Source organism: Limulus polyphemus, unplaced genomic scaffold (assembly GCF_000517525.1).
Source record: "Limulus polyphemus unplaced genomic scaffold, Limulus_polyphemus-2.1.2 Scaffold4602, whole genome shotgun sequence".
NCBI classification, from domain to species: domain Eukaryota; kingdom Metazoa; phylum Arthropoda; class Merostomata; order Xiphosura; family Limulidae; genus Limulus; species Limulus polyphemus.
In genome coordinates this window covers 36,697-56,009 of record NW_013670212.1, presented here as the reverse complement: position 1 = coordinate 56,009, position 19,313 = coordinate 36,697, and the positions used below count along the sequence as shown (strand labels likewise).

General features: G+C 31.9%; 1 protein-coding gene across 1 annotated transcript in view; it reads right to left on the bottom strand.

Moving 5' to 3' along the window:
* Positions 1-10,351: 10,351 nt before the first annotated feature.
* Positions 10,352-19,313, bottom strand: part of LOC106471405 (bifunctional heparan sulfate N-deacetylase/N-sulfotransferase-like) — a 37,669-nt gene continuing 28,707 nt past the window's right edge. Inside the window, exons 12-17 of the mRNA XM_013932001.2 lie at positions 14,910-15,006; positions 14,690-14,813; positions 14,016-14,190; positions 12,696-12,866; positions 11,730-11,839; positions 10,352-11,477 (exon numbers count right to left, since the gene is read on the bottom strand). Of these exons, the coding sequence (XP_013787455.1) occupies positions 11,264-11,477; positions 11,730-11,839; positions 12,696-12,866; positions 14,016-14,190; positions 14,690-14,813; positions 14,910-15,006 (891 nt within the window). The 3' untranslated portion in view covers positions 10,352-11,263. The remainder of the gene's footprint in view (positions 11,478-11,729; positions 11,840-12,695; positions 12,867-14,015; positions 14,191-14,689; positions 14,814-14,909; positions 15,007-19,313) is intronic.

The following is a 19,313-nucleotide window of genomic DNA, read 5'->3' as shown; positions in this document are numbered from 1 at the left end:
ATATATATATATATATATATATATATGCTGTGAGGTTAAACAGTAAGAACATGGTTCTTAGTTAAACATTCATGAAATTCCAAGAACAGCAACATATTAGTTTATTGCACTATCTAGAAACTTTCAGAAATAAAGATTACTTTCTGAATAAAATTTTCCTGAAGATACTGTGATTATAATGAAATCTGTAACAATTATTTAGAATAAAGAACTATTTTTTAGCTTAAATCTTGTATTTTGATACCCTTTGGTTGCAATGGAGCCTGTAACAAATGCTTGACATGAACTGGAAAGAATATACAATAATAACAGTGTTTCATTTCAAGATACAGCAAACATCACAATTAGGTTAAGACAGAAGGATAGAGCACTCTTAATCTCTATTAGGTTGCAAGTCATGAAATACTATTTTGGTAGTTCTGTATCTTGAACAGTAAATAGCCATTCTTAATTACTGAACTTGGACAGAATTTTGTAAAACATGAAATTGTCAGTTACTTCTTGTCAGATATTTTTATTCCGATATAGCTATAGCAATTCATAGTTTCATCAGTTCACACTAAACCAAGACTGAGGTAGTAGCTTCGAGAAGTATTTAGCTTGGTATGTATATATACATATATATTTTGGCAATCAAGTTAACATTTTTTACAAAACAATAACCATCATAACACATATTGAAGAACAGTAACTTCGAAAATAAGATACAGTTAGTAAGATTATTTTTTTTACTTGCTAAACAAGTAGCACTTCTTTTATAGATCAATAATTTGTGAAGTTTTCCAGTATAAACCCACCACAGTCTACGCTATATTAATCCTGTGGGCTTGCCATAATCTTCTACAGAGTGCCATTCAACATGGTATTATTTACTTGATGTCAGAGTTATATTCTACATTGTTGGTTTAACAACAGTTTAGGGTATAGGAGAGGAGAGGATATACCAAATAGACTATGTAGGGATACTGAAAAAACCCCTGTAGAATTGTATGTTGGAGATTCCAGAGGTTATGCAAATTCAAACTGTACAATAAACAAAAGTATTTTTATTCTTCACGTGAACATCGTCTTGCACTCCAACTTAGACTGGCGTCATCATTTCACAGACATATCTTAGGTACCACTAGAAATTGGTCATTTTTGCCTCTTTTACTGGGCTTCTAAACTAATGCTAGATTAAACTTTAGTTACAAAGAATCAAATTAAAGTGCAAGATCTTTTTTTTTCACATCAGTTATCTTACATTTCAATTTTGCCATTAGAAAATGTATTACAGCAACTAGACACTGTTTTGCCTTAACTTCCTAAAAATAGTTTTTCTTTGAAAAATCTTAAACTTTTGGTTTCTTAATAAATATAATAATGGCAAAAACAAGAAAGAACTTGACGCACCTTACAGATCAACTGGTAACAAATAACTAGTTCTTATTAAGTTTGATAAAGATAACAATCCTGCCATTATTAATATAATATGAGTGGGAAAAGTTTGTTAAATAAAATAAATACTCTAATAATACTAGAGATGCTAAGTTCCCAATATATTTACTTAAAACTAAAACAAGGAAGTGAATATAAACAGATTAGACCTGTTGGATCACCAATCAGGGATATTATTTTAGGAATTGTTAAGATACACAAAAAAAAAGTCCATTAAGACCAATAGTTTCATTTTAGGAACTTATAATAATAAATTTTCTAGCTTTTAGCAAAGCTGAAAAAGAAGGGTGTCCAGTTAGACCAATTATGATTTCCCTGTAAGCATTAATAACTTTCTCAGTGAGAAGAACCAGCTGGCCAAACTTATAATACTAGATGAAATAAAAATTACTATTAGTCACTGTGACAAAATGTAGGTTGTACCTGTAGTACTATAATGAACACTGAATACAGTTGCTTTCTTTTGTCAACTTCAACACAAGTAATTCAAACATTATAGAATTATGCAATTAGAAATGCTAAAAGTTCTTTCATTAAATATGTAAAATATATGCCTTCAAACAACCACAAATGATAGAATTTTTTCATTCATGCATGAGTATCTACAGCAACAGACTACTTGAGTCTTTCCTTTCAATGACTTAATTATAATACGGTTTTAGACCACTTGACAGGAAAATTAGTTTAAAAAGTATATACAAACTCTTAACTCACTGATAAACCATGTAAGTGATAAGATAACCTTTTAAAATGAAAGTGAATAGACCTTTACTAATTTATGAGATGGTATTTCTGAGGACAGTTTGTTATTGGTAAACTCATTCTTGAAGAAAAAAGGAGAAACAAATAATATGAGGGAGCAAATAACTGCAATCTCTCATCATATTGTTCCACAACATATCATTAGCACCAATAGTCTAAATTTAGGGACTTCTACTCATAAGTTGTTTAACATAGTTTTTTGGTCCACTTATAAAACAAAATTGTATACAATGATAGGTAGTTCCAAGGTTCACAAATTGATAAAAGTATTGTTATATACTAATTAACTCTTAAAAGAACAACAGAAATGTTTTGTGATGATCTTGAACTTCACATACTAACAGACTCTTACAAAAAACAAATTAGGTGTATTGTGAATTAGTTTTGGTTTAATAAAATCTATTTTTTTGCTAAATTAATGTTGTTAACTATAAAAGAATTTTATGTTAATTTTAATGGTGGAATCTATGACTAGATTGGTGTAGTCAGTACATGTTTAAAGTTAGCACTACCAATAAATAACTTCTTAATGATTGCCCCGATATGATGGTTTTAAACTGGTTAACAACAAGAGATGGAGATATGTTGACACTTCGGTCACCTTTAAATCAAAAAGTAATGTTATTTTGTTTCAACAATATCTAAATAGTAAACAAGTTAATATTCTAGAATGGGAATAGGCAAAAAAAATTTTCTGAATCCAATGCTGGGCACTAAAGGAGGGTGGTTAGGAGCATACTCCTTTGGAAAAAAATTCAAAACTACAAGTTCTCTGGTGCATTCTCCTTTCCCTTTTTCAATATATTTGAGAGATATTATGCCTTTAAAGTTAAGAGTAATTTATCCAAGTTAAGTTGATCATTTGACAGTTCTATGTGTTTTTTGTAAATCTATGTGTCAAAATTGTAGAGCAACCCCATGAAGTCCAGTTTATAAATTTGTTGCATGTTATGCATAAAGCTTTTTCTAGTTAAAATGAACCTTTTTAATGGATTCTCCTAGGTTTGGATTCACTACTTATGGTTTACTCCCAATAACAAATGTAATTTTTTAGTTCTTTCTCCAGTTGGTTCATGCAAATTTGTTTCTAACTATCAACTTTTCTAACCCTCACTTTATTATGATACTTGATAACCTTTGCCATTTTTTGTAGTTTATTCTATCCTTAAATTAAACTAATGTGTAAATTTTCAATGAATTCTGTGCAAGAAAATTCCATGCTGTAAACACACCATTCTGTGAGACCAAACACATGTATCAAGTATAGTCTGATTGGTAAAATATTATGGTAGTTTTACACAAAATATTTAAATGTAGAGAATATGTTTTTGTTGTGGAAAACTGAAATATCGTGATGCTTGTTTATGAAAACTTGACTTTCAGCATGTTACTGGAATGGTAGAATGAGAATTTGAATAAAAAATACAGTTGCTCATAATAGCACAAGTTTAAAATTTAAGGTTTATCATAAGCCTACCTTTACAGCACTGTACACAGTATCCCAAGCTTTTCATATAAATGAACTTAAAATTGTATAACTTGGACATACAGAATCACTAGTTGTTATAAGTTGTCTCCCAGAGGTCAAGAGGGCCAATAAATTTTTACAAAGAAACAAGTTGCCAAGTTGATTATTGATAAACATGTAGGCAATGAACATAACAAAGCTATCACCAGTCTTATTCCACAAACTGATGTTCATTTAAGGGTTAACTGGAATTGTGTTACCATATGTTGGAGGGCATTAATGAAACTAATTGGACATATAAAACCATAACTATAATTAACACATATTTTCAAACTTAGTTATTAGAATCAAATATATTTACATTTTAAGATAGTGAACTTTATTTGGTTGTGAGGTCCACTATTAGGTCTCTCTTCACATGCAGTGTTGCACAGCCGTTTCATGTATTTGTAGTTTGTAAAACTAATTTTGATTCCAATCATTTTAAGATTGTACATGGAGCACAAAGTGAGCAACAACTCAAAGATATTAAACTGAAAGTAAATCCTCCACCTCCTAAAATAACTGTATTCACAAGCTTTCAGCTTTATCATGAACCATTTTCAAGAAACAAAAGAAAAACAAGGCCTAAGGTAAATCAAAACAGCTACGTTAAAATTGTAATAATGATGGAACAGTGAACTCTTGGTGAGCTGTTAGAAGTCTTTCAATTTAATATCTTTCAGTTGTTGTTCACTTTCAGACCTTAGTTTAAATTTAATATGAATATAGTTTAAATCATTTCAATTTTTATTGTCATAGTTTGATGAATTACGTTTTAGTGTCTTCATGTTTAAGTGTAGTCCAGCATTAATTTAATTTAAAAGAAACTGGTTTCAAGTCCATTAGCTCATTTTTTTGGACATTCTGCTGGAATTATTTTCATGATATTTTAATAATTATTATCTATACTTTTTAAAACTTCAATTTTCAAAATTTTGTGGATAATAACATAATGTTTTGGGACCTATTGGTCCATCTTGGCTGCCCCATCTTCTAAAAATAAACTTATCAATAAATAAATTTAAAAAATAATCTTAAAGCCAGCCCTTATCATTCATATACTTATCCAGCTTTCTCTTAAACTCAAATTTACTGCCTCCACAACATCCGAGGACAACCCATTCCAAAGGCCAACCACCCTGTTAGAAAAATAGAACTATCTTAGCTGAAGATGAGTCCTATCCTGCTAAAATGTATATTTGTGTCCCCTAGTCCTACTATTCTCACTGTTACATATGAAAAAAGATGAAGCATCAACATTATCAATTCCCTTTACAATCTTAAACACCTCAATCAGATCCCCTTTAACTCTTCTTTATTCAAGAGAAAACAATTTCAGAGATCTTAACCTCTCCTTGTATGACAACCCCTCTATTCCAGGCACCATTCTAGTAGCCCTTCTCCGAACCTCTTCTAACAATTCAATGTCCTTCTTAAGGTAAGGAGCCCAAGACTGAAAACAACACTCCAAATGTGGCCTAACCAATGACCTATCTAATGAAATTATAACCTCTTAAGACTTGTATTCAGTATTTCTGTAGATACAACCTAAACTCCTACTTGCCCTACCAATAGCAACAGCATACTGCTAGAAAAGCTCAAGAAACTGATCAACCATTACACCAAGATTCCATTCTTTCATGACACTGTTAAAATTATTCCAATCCAAATTATACTTATGATTCAAATGATGATAACCCATATGCATCATCTTGCATTTATTATAATAAACCTATTCACTGCAGCTGAGACTTGTATTTCCTAGTGTACTGGGATATATACATCCCAGCCGCAGTGAATGGGTTAAAACCCATTCACCATTTATTTGCCCAACTCATTAAATGATCTCAATCCTTTTGTAAATCAGCAGCATCCACTTCACAGCTAGCATCACCTTAATATCATCTGCTAATTTAAGTAATTTATTGATTATTCTTTCATCTGTGTCACTGAGCAAAGGTCCTAAGACTGAGCCCTGAGGTACCCCATTTTTAACATTAATCCATTTTGACTGAACTCCATTTGTAACAACCCACTGCTTTCTTCCATCCAGCTACTCTTCTATCCAATTTGCTAACTTATCACCCATACCTAAGAATTGTTTTTTACAAGCCTTTTATGTAGCATTTTGTCAAATGCTTTCTGAAAATCCAGATACACCAAATCTACACCCTCACCCTCAAATACATAAGCAGTACCCTCTTCAAAGAATGTCAAAAGATTTGTAAGGCTAGATTTTTCCTGAGTGAAACCATGTTTACTATCCAATAAAACTCTAAACTTTGTTAAATGACTTTGCAAAGCATCTTTTATCAGACTTTCCAAAACTTTTACCACAACTGATGTAAGACTAATGGGCCTATAACTACTAAGACAATTTTCACGAACTCCCTTGAAAAAGAGGAGTGATATTAGATAACTTCCAATCCTCTGGTACCTGCTCACTATTAAAAAATTTGGCTTGGATTAGTTTTAAGCTAAAAAGACATAAATGTTATTGGATGCTGCCACTGTCCGATGGGTAAATTGGGATTTTCAGCTCGATGCTTGCAGTATTTGCTTGGGTTTAAGGAGTTAATCTAGGGCTGAAATGACAAACATCAATGTTTTTCTCCAATATTCTTCTTTGTATAATAATAGTTATAATTTGCTTCTATTAAACCCACCAAACTTAAATTAGTTTTCTACCTTTTAAGTTCTATATCTTTTTCTAAATCAATATAGACAATTCACTCCCTTGGCTGTTTTTAAGCTAATTTTACTTTGACAACAAAAGCATAGGAAGCCTGAAAAAATTTCCTATACCTATATGTAACATTATACAAACCATACAGTTGGAATACGAAAACTTGATGTTTGTTTTGTTTCCTGATCTGAGATCATGCTATAACATATTTAACTTACTTTAAAGGCACTAAACAACTAATAAGTGGCTGTGAACTTTTAACACATCAGTTTCTTATTCATCTTTCTAATCCAGTAAGTAAATTATCTATATTTTTCTTAGCCTTTAACTTGTATTTATAAATATTTCATTTAATAATATGATTTTAACCTGTATATAATATTACTCAATGCTGAAGTATTACTAGGCAATGCTACTATTTTAAAACTGTACTACATTTCAAGCTCATAAACACAACAGCTGTAGTAAATTTTGAATGTGATATCTACACCTAACCATGGATTAAATTATCACTTTAGTACATTTCTACAGATTAAATTTAATAAAACTTTTGGCTACAATTTTCTTATTGTAGTTTTAATTGCACAAGTTGTACTTTCTGCAGCTGCACAACAACTTTGTTCACTTCATAATACATACACAATTTAAGAATTTATTGTGAAGATGAAAAAAACCTAACTATATATATATATATTTATATAATATCCAAACTAAAAGCAGCATTCCTCTAAACAAAAACACTGAAACCAGAACTTAAGATCCAGTCTCTGTCCAGAATTTCAATAGCCACACAACATAATAGCAATATTCAGTAAAATAGCATACAGTCACTACTTCAGCTACCAGTATTTATCAATAATTCCACCAGTTGAATGACATTCAAGCCAACTAGGTTCTTTAAAATATTAACCGAAAATTACCATCTAAGCTACCAGTCTCTCACCAGGGTGTAAGCAGCTGGATGACACCCAAACCCACAATGTTCTTTAAACAATAACAACCACCACTGTTCAGAATGTCAACATATGAATGGTGCCCTACCAAACAATATTATCTAAGACAATAACAAATATGACATAAGCTAACAGCTTATGTTCATAATGTCAGCAGCCACATATCCTAGCCAATAGTATTCTTTAAAACAATAACACACAACTATTACTTAAGCTACCAGTCTGTTCAGCTGTAAGACGTCTTAGCTAGCAGTATTATTCAAAACAATAACAGACAACTACCATTTAAGCTACCAGTCTCTGACCAAAATTATAAAAGCTACATGAAATCTGACACCAACAGTGTAGTTTTAAAACATCCAAGACCATAACCACTTGTGTTACCAGAATGACAAAAACTGCATGACATCTAATGTCAATAATATTCTTTGAAACAGTAACACAACAGCCATTCTATGTTGACAGTTGTGAGACATCTAAGCTAATAATGTTGTTGAAAATAATGAGTTTCGAATATTTGTACAAGACTACACAAAGGGATATCTGTGCTAGTCATCCCTAATTTTGAACTGATAAACTAAAAAGAAGTCAGCTTGTTAACAGCATCCACTACCAACTCTTTGCTTCTCTAAGAAAATAGTGAGATGTTATCATCACTCTTAAAATGCACCCATGGTTCCAAAGTGTGGAGCAAGGCTTTGTGACAATGAGAAGTGAACCACAGACCCTCGAATTTACAGACTGCCATGCTACTACAAGGCCAAGCCCAACCTAAAAAATATCAGACAACTAATACTTACGGTTTTTGTCAATTTTTTTAAACCATAATGTAAACAGCTACGTGATACATAAACGAATTGTAATTCTTACAATACAATGATAATTACTTGAAATGTAAGTTATAAATGTATCAGGCAGTCCATGGTAAATGTTTGTCAATGTTTTGTAAGTAAATTATTGTATTATAAGCTGATTATAATTCTATCAGCAAACAAAAAATGCCAGTAAATGACAATGTACGAAGGGTTAAGTATGTTACATTAAAACAGTGCTGAATATCCATATCAGGAAGTTACGTGACAACCATTGTCAGTATAAAGTTGTAATTGAATGGTAATATATGGGAACTACATTTTGACATTTTTTGGCAATCCATACATAATGTGATGCCATCAAAAACTGACCCTTTTTGAGAAGATTATGTAACAGCTTTCTGATGCAAAATATTCACACACTTATGTCATATAAGTATGTTCAGTTTGAGGATTTAACAATTTCAAGATGGAGATATTCCTTGCACTTAATAGCATTGGAAAACAAAGGAATATGGATCAAACTGAGGCACCAGAACCATTCAGAAAGATACTTGCAACAAGTTGTACACCAGCTGTGGTAAGGAAAGTGTAATGTCTTGTAACAGGCAAGAAGCCAAAAATAAAAGGTCAGAAGAAAAAGCTGTCCACATGCCCCAACACAACATAATCAAGAAGGATCTCCACTTAAAAAAGCTATACCAATCAAGTTTATACAAGCTGCTTACACAGCATATCTGTTCAACCGTCACATACCTTGAGCAGCCAAAGAATGAAATGGGTCAAGTTGGCAGATGCAGCATCTATGATTTTCTGTGCAACTAGACTGTTGAAATGGGCATTGAGAAATCATCATCCTTGTACGCCAGAGAGATCACGGAAAGCAATCAAGGAGAGGTGATATATTTAGGACATGACACCCTTATGAAGGAGTCTTTTGCAATGCAAACTATGTTGGAGTGCTTGTGTCAAAATACATGGTCATCAGATAAAGTATAACTGGGTGTAGCAACATGGACTGTAACAATACGAGGCTCCAAAATTATTCTAATATAATGTACTCAATCTACGTAAAAGGATTTATTGAAACAGCTTCTATGCATTTTTTAATTTTTAGGGATCCAACAAAAAAACTCAAATATGTATCAGGTTAGCACTAGCCAGTTAGTGAAAAAACTTTTATAGGTGCATGTTAACAATATCCAACTAACACTGTTCATTTTAACTGTTACAACATAAGTCAACATAAATTCATTGAGAAACAAATGACTTGCATGAATGCATGTGTAAGCCTAACTTATTACTGGACAGCTTAGGCAACATGGTAAAATTGAGAAAAAGAGTAGTTTTACATGGTGTGAAGGTCAGTTTAGGACTTTACTTCTGCTAACTCGGTAGGTCATCAGTCTAAGAGCATTAATGTTTTGTGATTGAAATATACACCCAACACACATTATTTAAAGTGATTTTCATATGTAATTACTTTTCAATAGTCACAACTTCTTGGTGGTGTAAACCCTATAAATTTGACCTTTAAATTACCTAACTGTGCAAAAGTGGCAAAGATTACTTTGGGTTAGGATTACTTAATCACGAAGATGTTACAATGATTAGAAACTGGTGTGAAATATTGTAACACTGTCTCAGACATCCTTCAATCACACCTATGATCTAGTATAAATATCAGGGAGCCACTAGAAATACTTTTTAATGAAATTTCTGTATTTTAAACTGTCTATATGTGGAGAAAATGATAGGATAAAAGTTTAATACTGTGGCACATAAAGCTTATTTATTTATTTTCCTAGTAATAATAACCTCTCGAAAACTTGTTTGATCTTCTGCAATTTGAGCTTCTGTCATGACTGGGAAAGTTTGAATAGATGATGGGATTTAAGTGGAATGTCCCATATAACTTCTAATAATACTTATGTCTCTAATTATATTATGATATCCTTTATCTAACTTGTGTACAAGTTATCTATCTTTAAAAACATATACTTCTTAAAAGCTACTGTATAAAATGATAATCCAAACATTAAACTTCTTTCTAAACTTAAATAAAACTTGGTGATATAAAATATGCTAAAAAATAATGTAAATTATATAACACAAAATATATTTAATTCTATATTGTATAAAAGAAAAAGTTACTTTGTCTGTATATGTAAAAAAAAAAATCAAATTTTTAGAGCTAATTCTTTCTTTAATGACATTACAAGTAACAATACTTACCACATGAAGTTTATGTATTATTATTATTACTGTAAGATTACAACTTATTGGTAGATACTTATCATGACCTCATAGGAATAAAGTTGTATGTAACTATTTCACATCAAGCTGATTTGTTCTTACTGTCAACACATATCAATACTTTTCTTAAGGTGATGGGTGGTTACTAACAAGCAAGGAAACCTTACGTACATCTTTAAGTGGCACTACTATCTACTTTAAACATTCTAATGCACATTCACTATACCTCAGGCTTTCATCTGTAGCTACCTTTTCTCTTTTATTCAGTTTTACTGTTACCCATTGTTTATTATGATTTTTCGAACTACCAGCAGTCCATTATGTCTGACCAACACTGTTTATAGATGACACCAAGTTTCTCATGCACACTTCTACCAAACAAACACAACTTTAGGTTAGATAAGTCATAATAAATACAGAAAGTTGTACAACATGCAGGGTGAAAATCAGATATAATTTCACTTTGTAGATTTCTCTGTCAGTTTCAAGACTGTGCAAGAATAAAATAAATATAAAAGTTTGCCTTCTACAAGAATCTTTTAAATGGTGTTTCCTTTTTCTGATAATGTTTTTGAAAAAGCAACGATGCCCATAAGTTGACTGTATTTCTAATCTCAACAATATGTGAGATTGCTTGTTAGAGATAACAACATCCACCTTTCACTTGGGAAGGTACCTAAGAAAGCTTATGTTGACACAGAGAATGGATGGGAGCTACTTGCTAACTTCAGTCTACATGCAAATGAGCCCATTTGATTCAAGTGTCCAGTTCATGAATGTGTCATCTACACGCTTTAGGTACTGTCTGAGAACTGTGTTTGAGCACTTTTTTGTTTCCTCCCTAGTTTCATGAGAGATCATCTTCAAGCCACTGTGGGATGGGAAGTCGCAGTCGAGTAAGAAGTTTAGATAAGGCAATGTTAGAGGAGAGATAAAAAGCTTTTAGAAATTTTTGTGCTAATGGATCAACAGGTGGATAGTGTCTTCCTTTAGTATGACCAAGACACTTTGTAGAGTTTTGCTGCGTAACTTGACAGTAAAAACCCTTCTGGGGAACGTACCTGTAAGAAAGCAACAAATATTCCTTAAAAAAGTTCTGAGTTTTAAAATTCACAAAAATATTATTATTTTATCAATGTTAAAAAAAATGAACAGAATGGTCAGACTGTACACTAGTAATTTCTTGGTAAATAAAGGCTAAATCTAGATGGTATTTTTTTGTAATGCTGTAAATCATATTTAACATAACCAACAGTAATGAATCACTAACATGGCTTATGATAGCACAAAAAATTAAAAAAAATACAGCATACCTTAGTTTATTGGTGAAATCAATGAAAGATGGAATTTTCAGGAATTGCTGAAGTCTGTTTAGAACAATCGCAGGATCACCTTTCAATTCCTCACCATCAATTATCATTAGCTATAAAAAACAACAACAAATTTTGAAAGCTGAGTGAAAACTTTTTATATGTGGACAAATGAAAATCACATAGTTATGAATATCTGTGACAGTGAAAGTGCAGAAACTCATAAAGTTGTGGAAGTTTACAATAATGACTGAGTTTATAATACGGTGAATCAAAAAAAAAAGACCCAAAACCCACATATATATTATATACACATTATCATTATAACAAGCCTAACTGTATTTCTTTGGTTTGCTGACCCAAGCTGTGCTGATGAGCCTTGAACAGGCAAAACTGCAAGAATGTGTTAGGCCTGTACAAAACAGTTATTTTCAATTTTACCTTTGGTGAAAAGAAATCTGTAATATAATTGTTAAACAGTTGATCTGCTGTATAATATCAAATAATAAATTAGGCGCAATGTCATAATATTATTCACCTATCTGAGCCGATTTAGATTACTATATGGTTAATTAAAAAAGAATCAAAACCACCATAAATATTATAGTGAACCACACAATTTGTATACTACTGAAAACAAAATCAATCATACGGTTGCGGAATTTTATATTGATGAATATAAAGTCAGTTTTGTCAATTTATATCATTTAAAACACCAGATAGTTGCACAAGTTAATACTGATGAAAATACAGGTAACTATACTGTTGGAAAAGCTTATATTGATGGAAACAATACAGTTGTGGAAGTCTATGTTAGTAGAAATATACAAAATGCAAATATTCTCATGCACTAAAATGTATCTACTGGCACAACTATTTCAAGGCTATCTGTAGGTGACAGAATCTTATAGCACGTGCAAGTTGACACACAAATTATCTTATAAGAAAGTGATTGATTATTTTTCCAACCTGAGAAGGAGGGTAAAATGCCAACCATCTCTCAAGGTGTTGGGCATACAACCCTGGATTTAGGCAGCGACTTTTCAGGTCTCGTAGGATCTTTGGTGCATTGTCACTAGCAGTTACCACTTCATAAAATGCATACTTTACTGCAGCATGATCTTCATGGGCTTTCATGTGCTATAAAAGACTATATATGAAATTCAAAAGTCCTATTTTTAAGCTGATTACTTTATTTCATAAAAATAAACATATGAATGAGAAATAGCAAAGATCATAATTCTATTACATGTACAAGTATGTAACTAAAACAGAACCGATGAAAGTTTGACATTATTACACTGATTTACTTAAGGCATTTGAATTTTATTATTAATAATGCAAATTGCCTTAACTTGGCATGCTTCCACTTATATATAAAAATGCTAACCTTACTTAGGTCATCATAAAACTTTTACAGAAACCAACCGGAAATATATTAGTTTAAAGTGTTTGTTTGTTTCATTTGTTTGCTGATAAGCACAAAGGTACACAATGGACTAACTGGGCTATTGAAACTCAGTTTTTATTGTTATACACCTTGAAACTTACCACTAAGTCATTGGGGTGGGGACTAGTTCAAAGCATTTAACAAGTTTAAAACAAAAACTGTTCAATGAAATAATCAATAGTACAATAGATGTGTCTGAACACACAAGTGTAGCTCTTGAAAAGTTGTGATGCTGACTGTAAATAAAAACACTAATAAGACCTTAGAAAAACCAATCTGACATAAAAACCGTCAGTATGAGAAACATTATATTGGATCTAAAAAAGCTTTTAAGGACTATACAATAAAATAAATCTACACTCAAATTTAAACTGGATTGAACTGTAACAGACTGTAAGTGACCAACATTTTTATTGATGTAGATATGAAATAAGCTTATAAAAGGTTTGGTAAATATAAATAAAAAATATACATGTAACTTCCAGTCACAGTAAACAAAGCAACATGATTTCCTTCATACAATTATTAAATGAACAGATTTCTTAAGGACTGTTCTTACCTCAGTTCGTAAAATGGGTGGAATTTTGGACCTTGTGAAAAAACCTTTCAAAATGAAGTCCAAAATGACATTCATCTAAAAATTCAAGTCAGAAGCAGTGCATAGAATATGTCAACCCCTATAAAGGTTATGTTGCCTGAGCCTAAACAAATTTTAGAAAAAAAATCAAAACTGTCATTTACTTACTAGTTTTGATCTAATAACTTCTTTGAATAAACTTAAAAGTTAGGGGTAGACATGAATTGATTTCATGTATTAAAATATATAAAATATTTTCTACCTGGTACCATGAGTAGGCCCTTTTAATGGGGCTGATCAGAATTGTAACAATTTTGGCATGAGGTAGAAGTGCATGGGCTCTTACAGGAACTAATTCTCCATCAAAATAAGTTGCACTCTTTTCAAACATATAACTGCTACTGGAATTTGTGGGTATAGGAAAAAAATTCATGTACCTGCAAGGTAAACAATAATTAATATAAAAAAAAATACATATTAATTTTTTAGAGTACGTAAAAGCTATAAAAGTACTTACAAAATATATGTTAATAATAATTCTCTGTTATAATATTCCATTCTGTCATTTTGTTGTTAAGTATTTATATCATTGTGTTGAATAGTTGCGTAATGCATTCTCTTGAAAGAGCAGCAATAATCAATAAATTCTGTTAGTCTGTTTGAGGCAAAATCATTTTAAAATGCATTCCACTCTTTCCAAGGTACATATTTTTGAAAGATTTAAAACCTCTTACATTATGGGTTAATATATTAACCAGCATAAAATTCTTACTAAGCTAAATACAGTTAGTATGATATGACACACTAACCTTACTAATCCAAGAACAGTCAATACAATTGGTATAAAACTTGCCAGTTCATGACAGTCAACATCAATTGTCACACTATTCTAACCAATCCATGTACAGTCAACATCAACTTGCACACTAATCTTACCAATCCAATCCTTTAAAGTAGTTATTCCCATTAAAAAACTGCACTTCTTCAAAGGTTTCACCACTTGGATGATTACTAACAATGACAGGATGCATTGACAGAAAAGTGTAGAGAGCAGTGGTACCTGACAATCAGAAAATGCAATAAATTAGCCACACCAATATAAATCAGCAAATGAGAAATTTCTTTGAAAATAACTGGAGAATAATCAATATCCTACCTGTTTTTTGGGGTCCAATGACTAAAAACTTGGGAAGCTGATTACATGCCTTTTTACTTGACCAAATAGCTAGGTGTCTTTTATCTAGACATGGGTTCTGAAAAATAAAAACAGGGAACAAACAAGATTTTTTTACATGTTTTATGAATACCAACAATACTGATGGCATCCAAACTTGTTTAAATGAGGTATCCCAGCATTACGACTGAAACTTTAGTTTCACCACAATTTAACATGATGAAATGGTGCTTGTATTGAATTTCTGTTTGTTTTTTAAATTTTAGTTATGGAACTTAAAGTTCTAATACTGAAGATAATACATGTAATTTTATACTTTAAAATGATAAATAAAACTAAAAATAACAGATACATTTTATAATAATAAAAAATACTGTATATTTCATAATGATGAAAAATACTACAGTAAATACAAATTTTTTCACCTTGTTATTCCTTTTCCTAGAAAGTAAAAATTCCTCATCGTAAAGAATTGGATAAAAGCACAGCAAATAAAAAAAGGTTCCCTTACTATGTGTTACATTTCCAAATTAAAGTTGTAAGTACAAAACAGGTAACATGATAACTAAACAGATAACTTTTCTAAATGTTCCAAGATTGCATAAGCATTCAGCTTTATTTAACACACTATGAATCAACTGCCATGAAAGAAAATAATTCACCTGCACTGTATCCACCACAATACTGGGTTTAAACTTTCAGCTTTACACTGTATCATATTTTAAGTTGTTTCTACACTTACAACATTCTATGAAAAAAAGTCTACAGATAACTTTTCTAAATGCTCCAAGATTGCAATTATTTATTAGGAAATAAGATACACAGCATAACCAGTGGGTTGAAACCCTCTCGAGGTTCGCGGGCTGTCAATGCTGAGTCAACATATTATGTAAATAAATAAAGTTGACATGTTTTTTCATCCTTGTAGAGCTAATGGGAGGCTGCAATCACCAAAGCCCAGATGCAGGGGTTGTCTGGCAAATCCAACTGAGAAACACTGGTATAAACAATACATACAAAAAGGAACAAATAAGTCTTATTATTATTAGCCAGTGTTGTATGCTTATGTGAGTATGTGGTAGCTAAGCATGATTTCACCCATATACCATCTGCACCTTTACTTTATGCACAAGTTCACAATAAACACTAATAAAACAATCTCAGACTTGTTCACTTCTCTTGTACATATTATTCTCTCTTTTATCTCTAATACTTCTTCATAAACATAATTCATCCTCACTTCATAGTGGTTAATGTACCAGACTATGAATCTGAGGGTTTGTGGTTCACATCCCATTGCTCTGCACTTTGGGATTGTGGGTGCATTATAAGAGCAATGGTCCAATTTTTTTATTCAATTACAGTAGCTCAAGAGTTGGCAGTGAATGCTGTTGACTAACTGCCTTCCCTCTAGCCTATCAATTGAAAATGAGGGATGGCTAGCATAGACAGCCATTATGTAGTTTTTTACAAATATCTGAAACTAACCATCCATACTTTTAATAAATATTTTTTTTTTGTGGTAGGAAAAAGAGGGCTTAGAGCAAAATAGGATTTTGTCTTATTCAGCCACATAATGCATAATCCTTTCTTTTTTTACTGGTCATTCTTAAACAATGATAAGTTTTAAATGCATACCGTAGTTCATTAAATCTACAATTTAAATTTGTATTGTAACATGTGCACTTATGTTAAATGCCAATGTACTCAGAAACAAAAGTCACTCTGACTATGGTAAAACTCCAGCTTCCAAAGTTCTTTTTTAAACCTTTACTGCATGTACAGTTAAATCATTTAAAATCTAAATATCTCTGCACTGAGAATTTATTTTTTTCCAGTTCAGTTTATTTCTCTTCTAGTTCTTTCCTGTAGGCATTTAACCTCACAATATACTTCCACTCAAATATTTCCTCTGCTCTTTCACCAAATTTGTCAGATGAAGTTTCTTGACTGTGGATGTCTGAAGATTTTTTAGAGCACTCAGCTTTTTGAGGTTTCTGCATTTTACCAATTCTCCTGCAGTAGCCATTAGCTCAGCTTGCAATTCATTATTCAGAGAATATTGCTGTTCCTTTTTTAACTAGTAAGTTAAAGTGAAAATAAGGTGCAAGTCTATTGTTTATAAAGTAAGAGTTCTTCCATTCTCCAGAGACAGAGGATCTTTCAATGTCCTTCTGGAAACATCAAAGTGAACAAATGAGAGTTAAACTCAAAGCTTTTGTAAGAAGTGTGAAAGAACACAATGCAGGGTCAATGCAATCTCTGTAATGCAACAGTTCTAGGATTATGATTCAGGAACTGGTTTGTTACGAATTTCATGCAAAGCTACACGAGGGCCATCTGCACTAGCCATCATCACCCACTGCCACCTCTTAGGCTACTCATTTACCAATGAATAGTGGGATTGATGGTGACATTATAATGCACCCACAGCTGAAAGGGCGAGCATGTTGGGTGGAATGGGCATTCGAACCCATGACCAGCAGTTTGCAAGTCAAATGCCATAACCACCTGGCCATGCCGAGCCTTTCAGGAACTGTGGACTGCTCTTCATTATTTATCTAAAATGACTAAGTCTTATTATTATTAGCCAGTGTTGTATGCTTATGTGACTATGTGGTAGCTAAGCATGATTTCACCCATATACCATCTGCACCTTTACTTTATGCACAAGTTCACAATAAACACTAATAAAACAATCTCAGACTTGTTCACTTCTCTTGTACATATTATTCTCTCTTTTGTCTCTAATACTTCTTCATAAACACAAACTCAAAATTTACAAAACTGAAATAACTGGCTGATAGAAAATAGACAAACTGACTAAACAAACTCATGAACTCAATAATCAATTATCTATTTATTCCATCCTAACTCTCTCTTTTTAATATGGCTATATTATTTCCTGAACTTTCACAAAGGATCCAGTCATTAAGCCATGCCCATCATGTGACATGAAAACTTCCTCTAGGTAAAACAACAATAGCAACATATAAATTAAAATTATAGCCTATAACATCACTCATTAACTCAATTAGGGCAGATGGAGTATTCCCATCCTCAGGACATCACCTCCTTTGTTTATCATCAATGACTGATTTATTATAGCCTTGGAGATAATGTCCATGTTTTTCACATTTACAGATGTTTCTTTTCTTCTGTCATCCTTTGGGAGCAGTTTTATTTTTTTAGAGTATTTTTTATGCAGTTCTTGGTAATATCTCCCTGCCATCTGTCCTGTGATTTACTTCTTTCATTATGAGAAACAGTTGTCTAATTAAAGGTTTTTATTTTCTCTTCCTTGCAAAATACCCTTTTAACTTCAAATTAAACTATCTTCTTGCCTAAAGTTTATTTCTTCCATTCTAAGTAAACAGTCATCTAATTAATCCTTTGAGTTTTTCTAGACCTCCATCAGAGAGAGATGTTTCTATATTATTTGATCTGATAATCTCATAATTCCCAGCTGGTGCCATTAGTTATTAATCTGCAACTTGAATTGATTCAAGTTCCAACACCAACAGGAAAGTTTTCTTCACAAATGTAAACCTACTTTGCTTTAACATAATGATCCTCACCCATTATTGAATCTATGAACTGCTTACATGCCAAAGAATCCATCAACTTATATGAGGTATTTGGATAAGATAACTTGGCTAGACCTTTAGGAATTCCAGCTAAGTTTTGTCATTCCTCCTTAACCTGCTCCTATATTTTGCATTAGAAACTTCTTTCTATTTGACACTCCAAATCTGTATGATAACACGGTCACTAATGTCCGATAGTTGTTATGGCTCTGTTGGGAGGTTGCTTAATGTTGTTAAAAGCAGCAGATTAATAATTTACAGCAATCCCTCTTAGATATGACCAAACTATCCGCTATGATAAAAAAAAAGTCATATCTGACAGGAAGTCATTATTCAAAGGATCAATAACCAAATAATGAACGATCAAGTTCAAGCTGTGCCAGTCGCTATTGCTAAGGCTTGAGCATAATGATTTATATACTGTAAAGGTAATCAGATAATGTAGAAAATGGTGTAATAATACTTATGATGGATAACAGTTTAATAAAAATACCTTAAAATTGTTTTGTTTGTGATTTATGTCAAACTAATGTATAGCCTGTCAAAAATGACAGGGCAAGTACTACCATCCCCACCCCATCCCTAACCTCACATTTCATAGTTAACTGAAATAAATAAATTTTGCAAAATCAAGTTTGACCAACAGAGATGCAAAAAAGTGCAGTCAAACACCAGTAAATTTCTTTGTGAGCTAATCAAAATTACAATCATTCATGAAATGTATTGTATTCATGTATTGATAGTGTTACGTCTCCGTTTGTTAATTGATTTTCCGTAACTTCGTTCCGACGAAACTTAA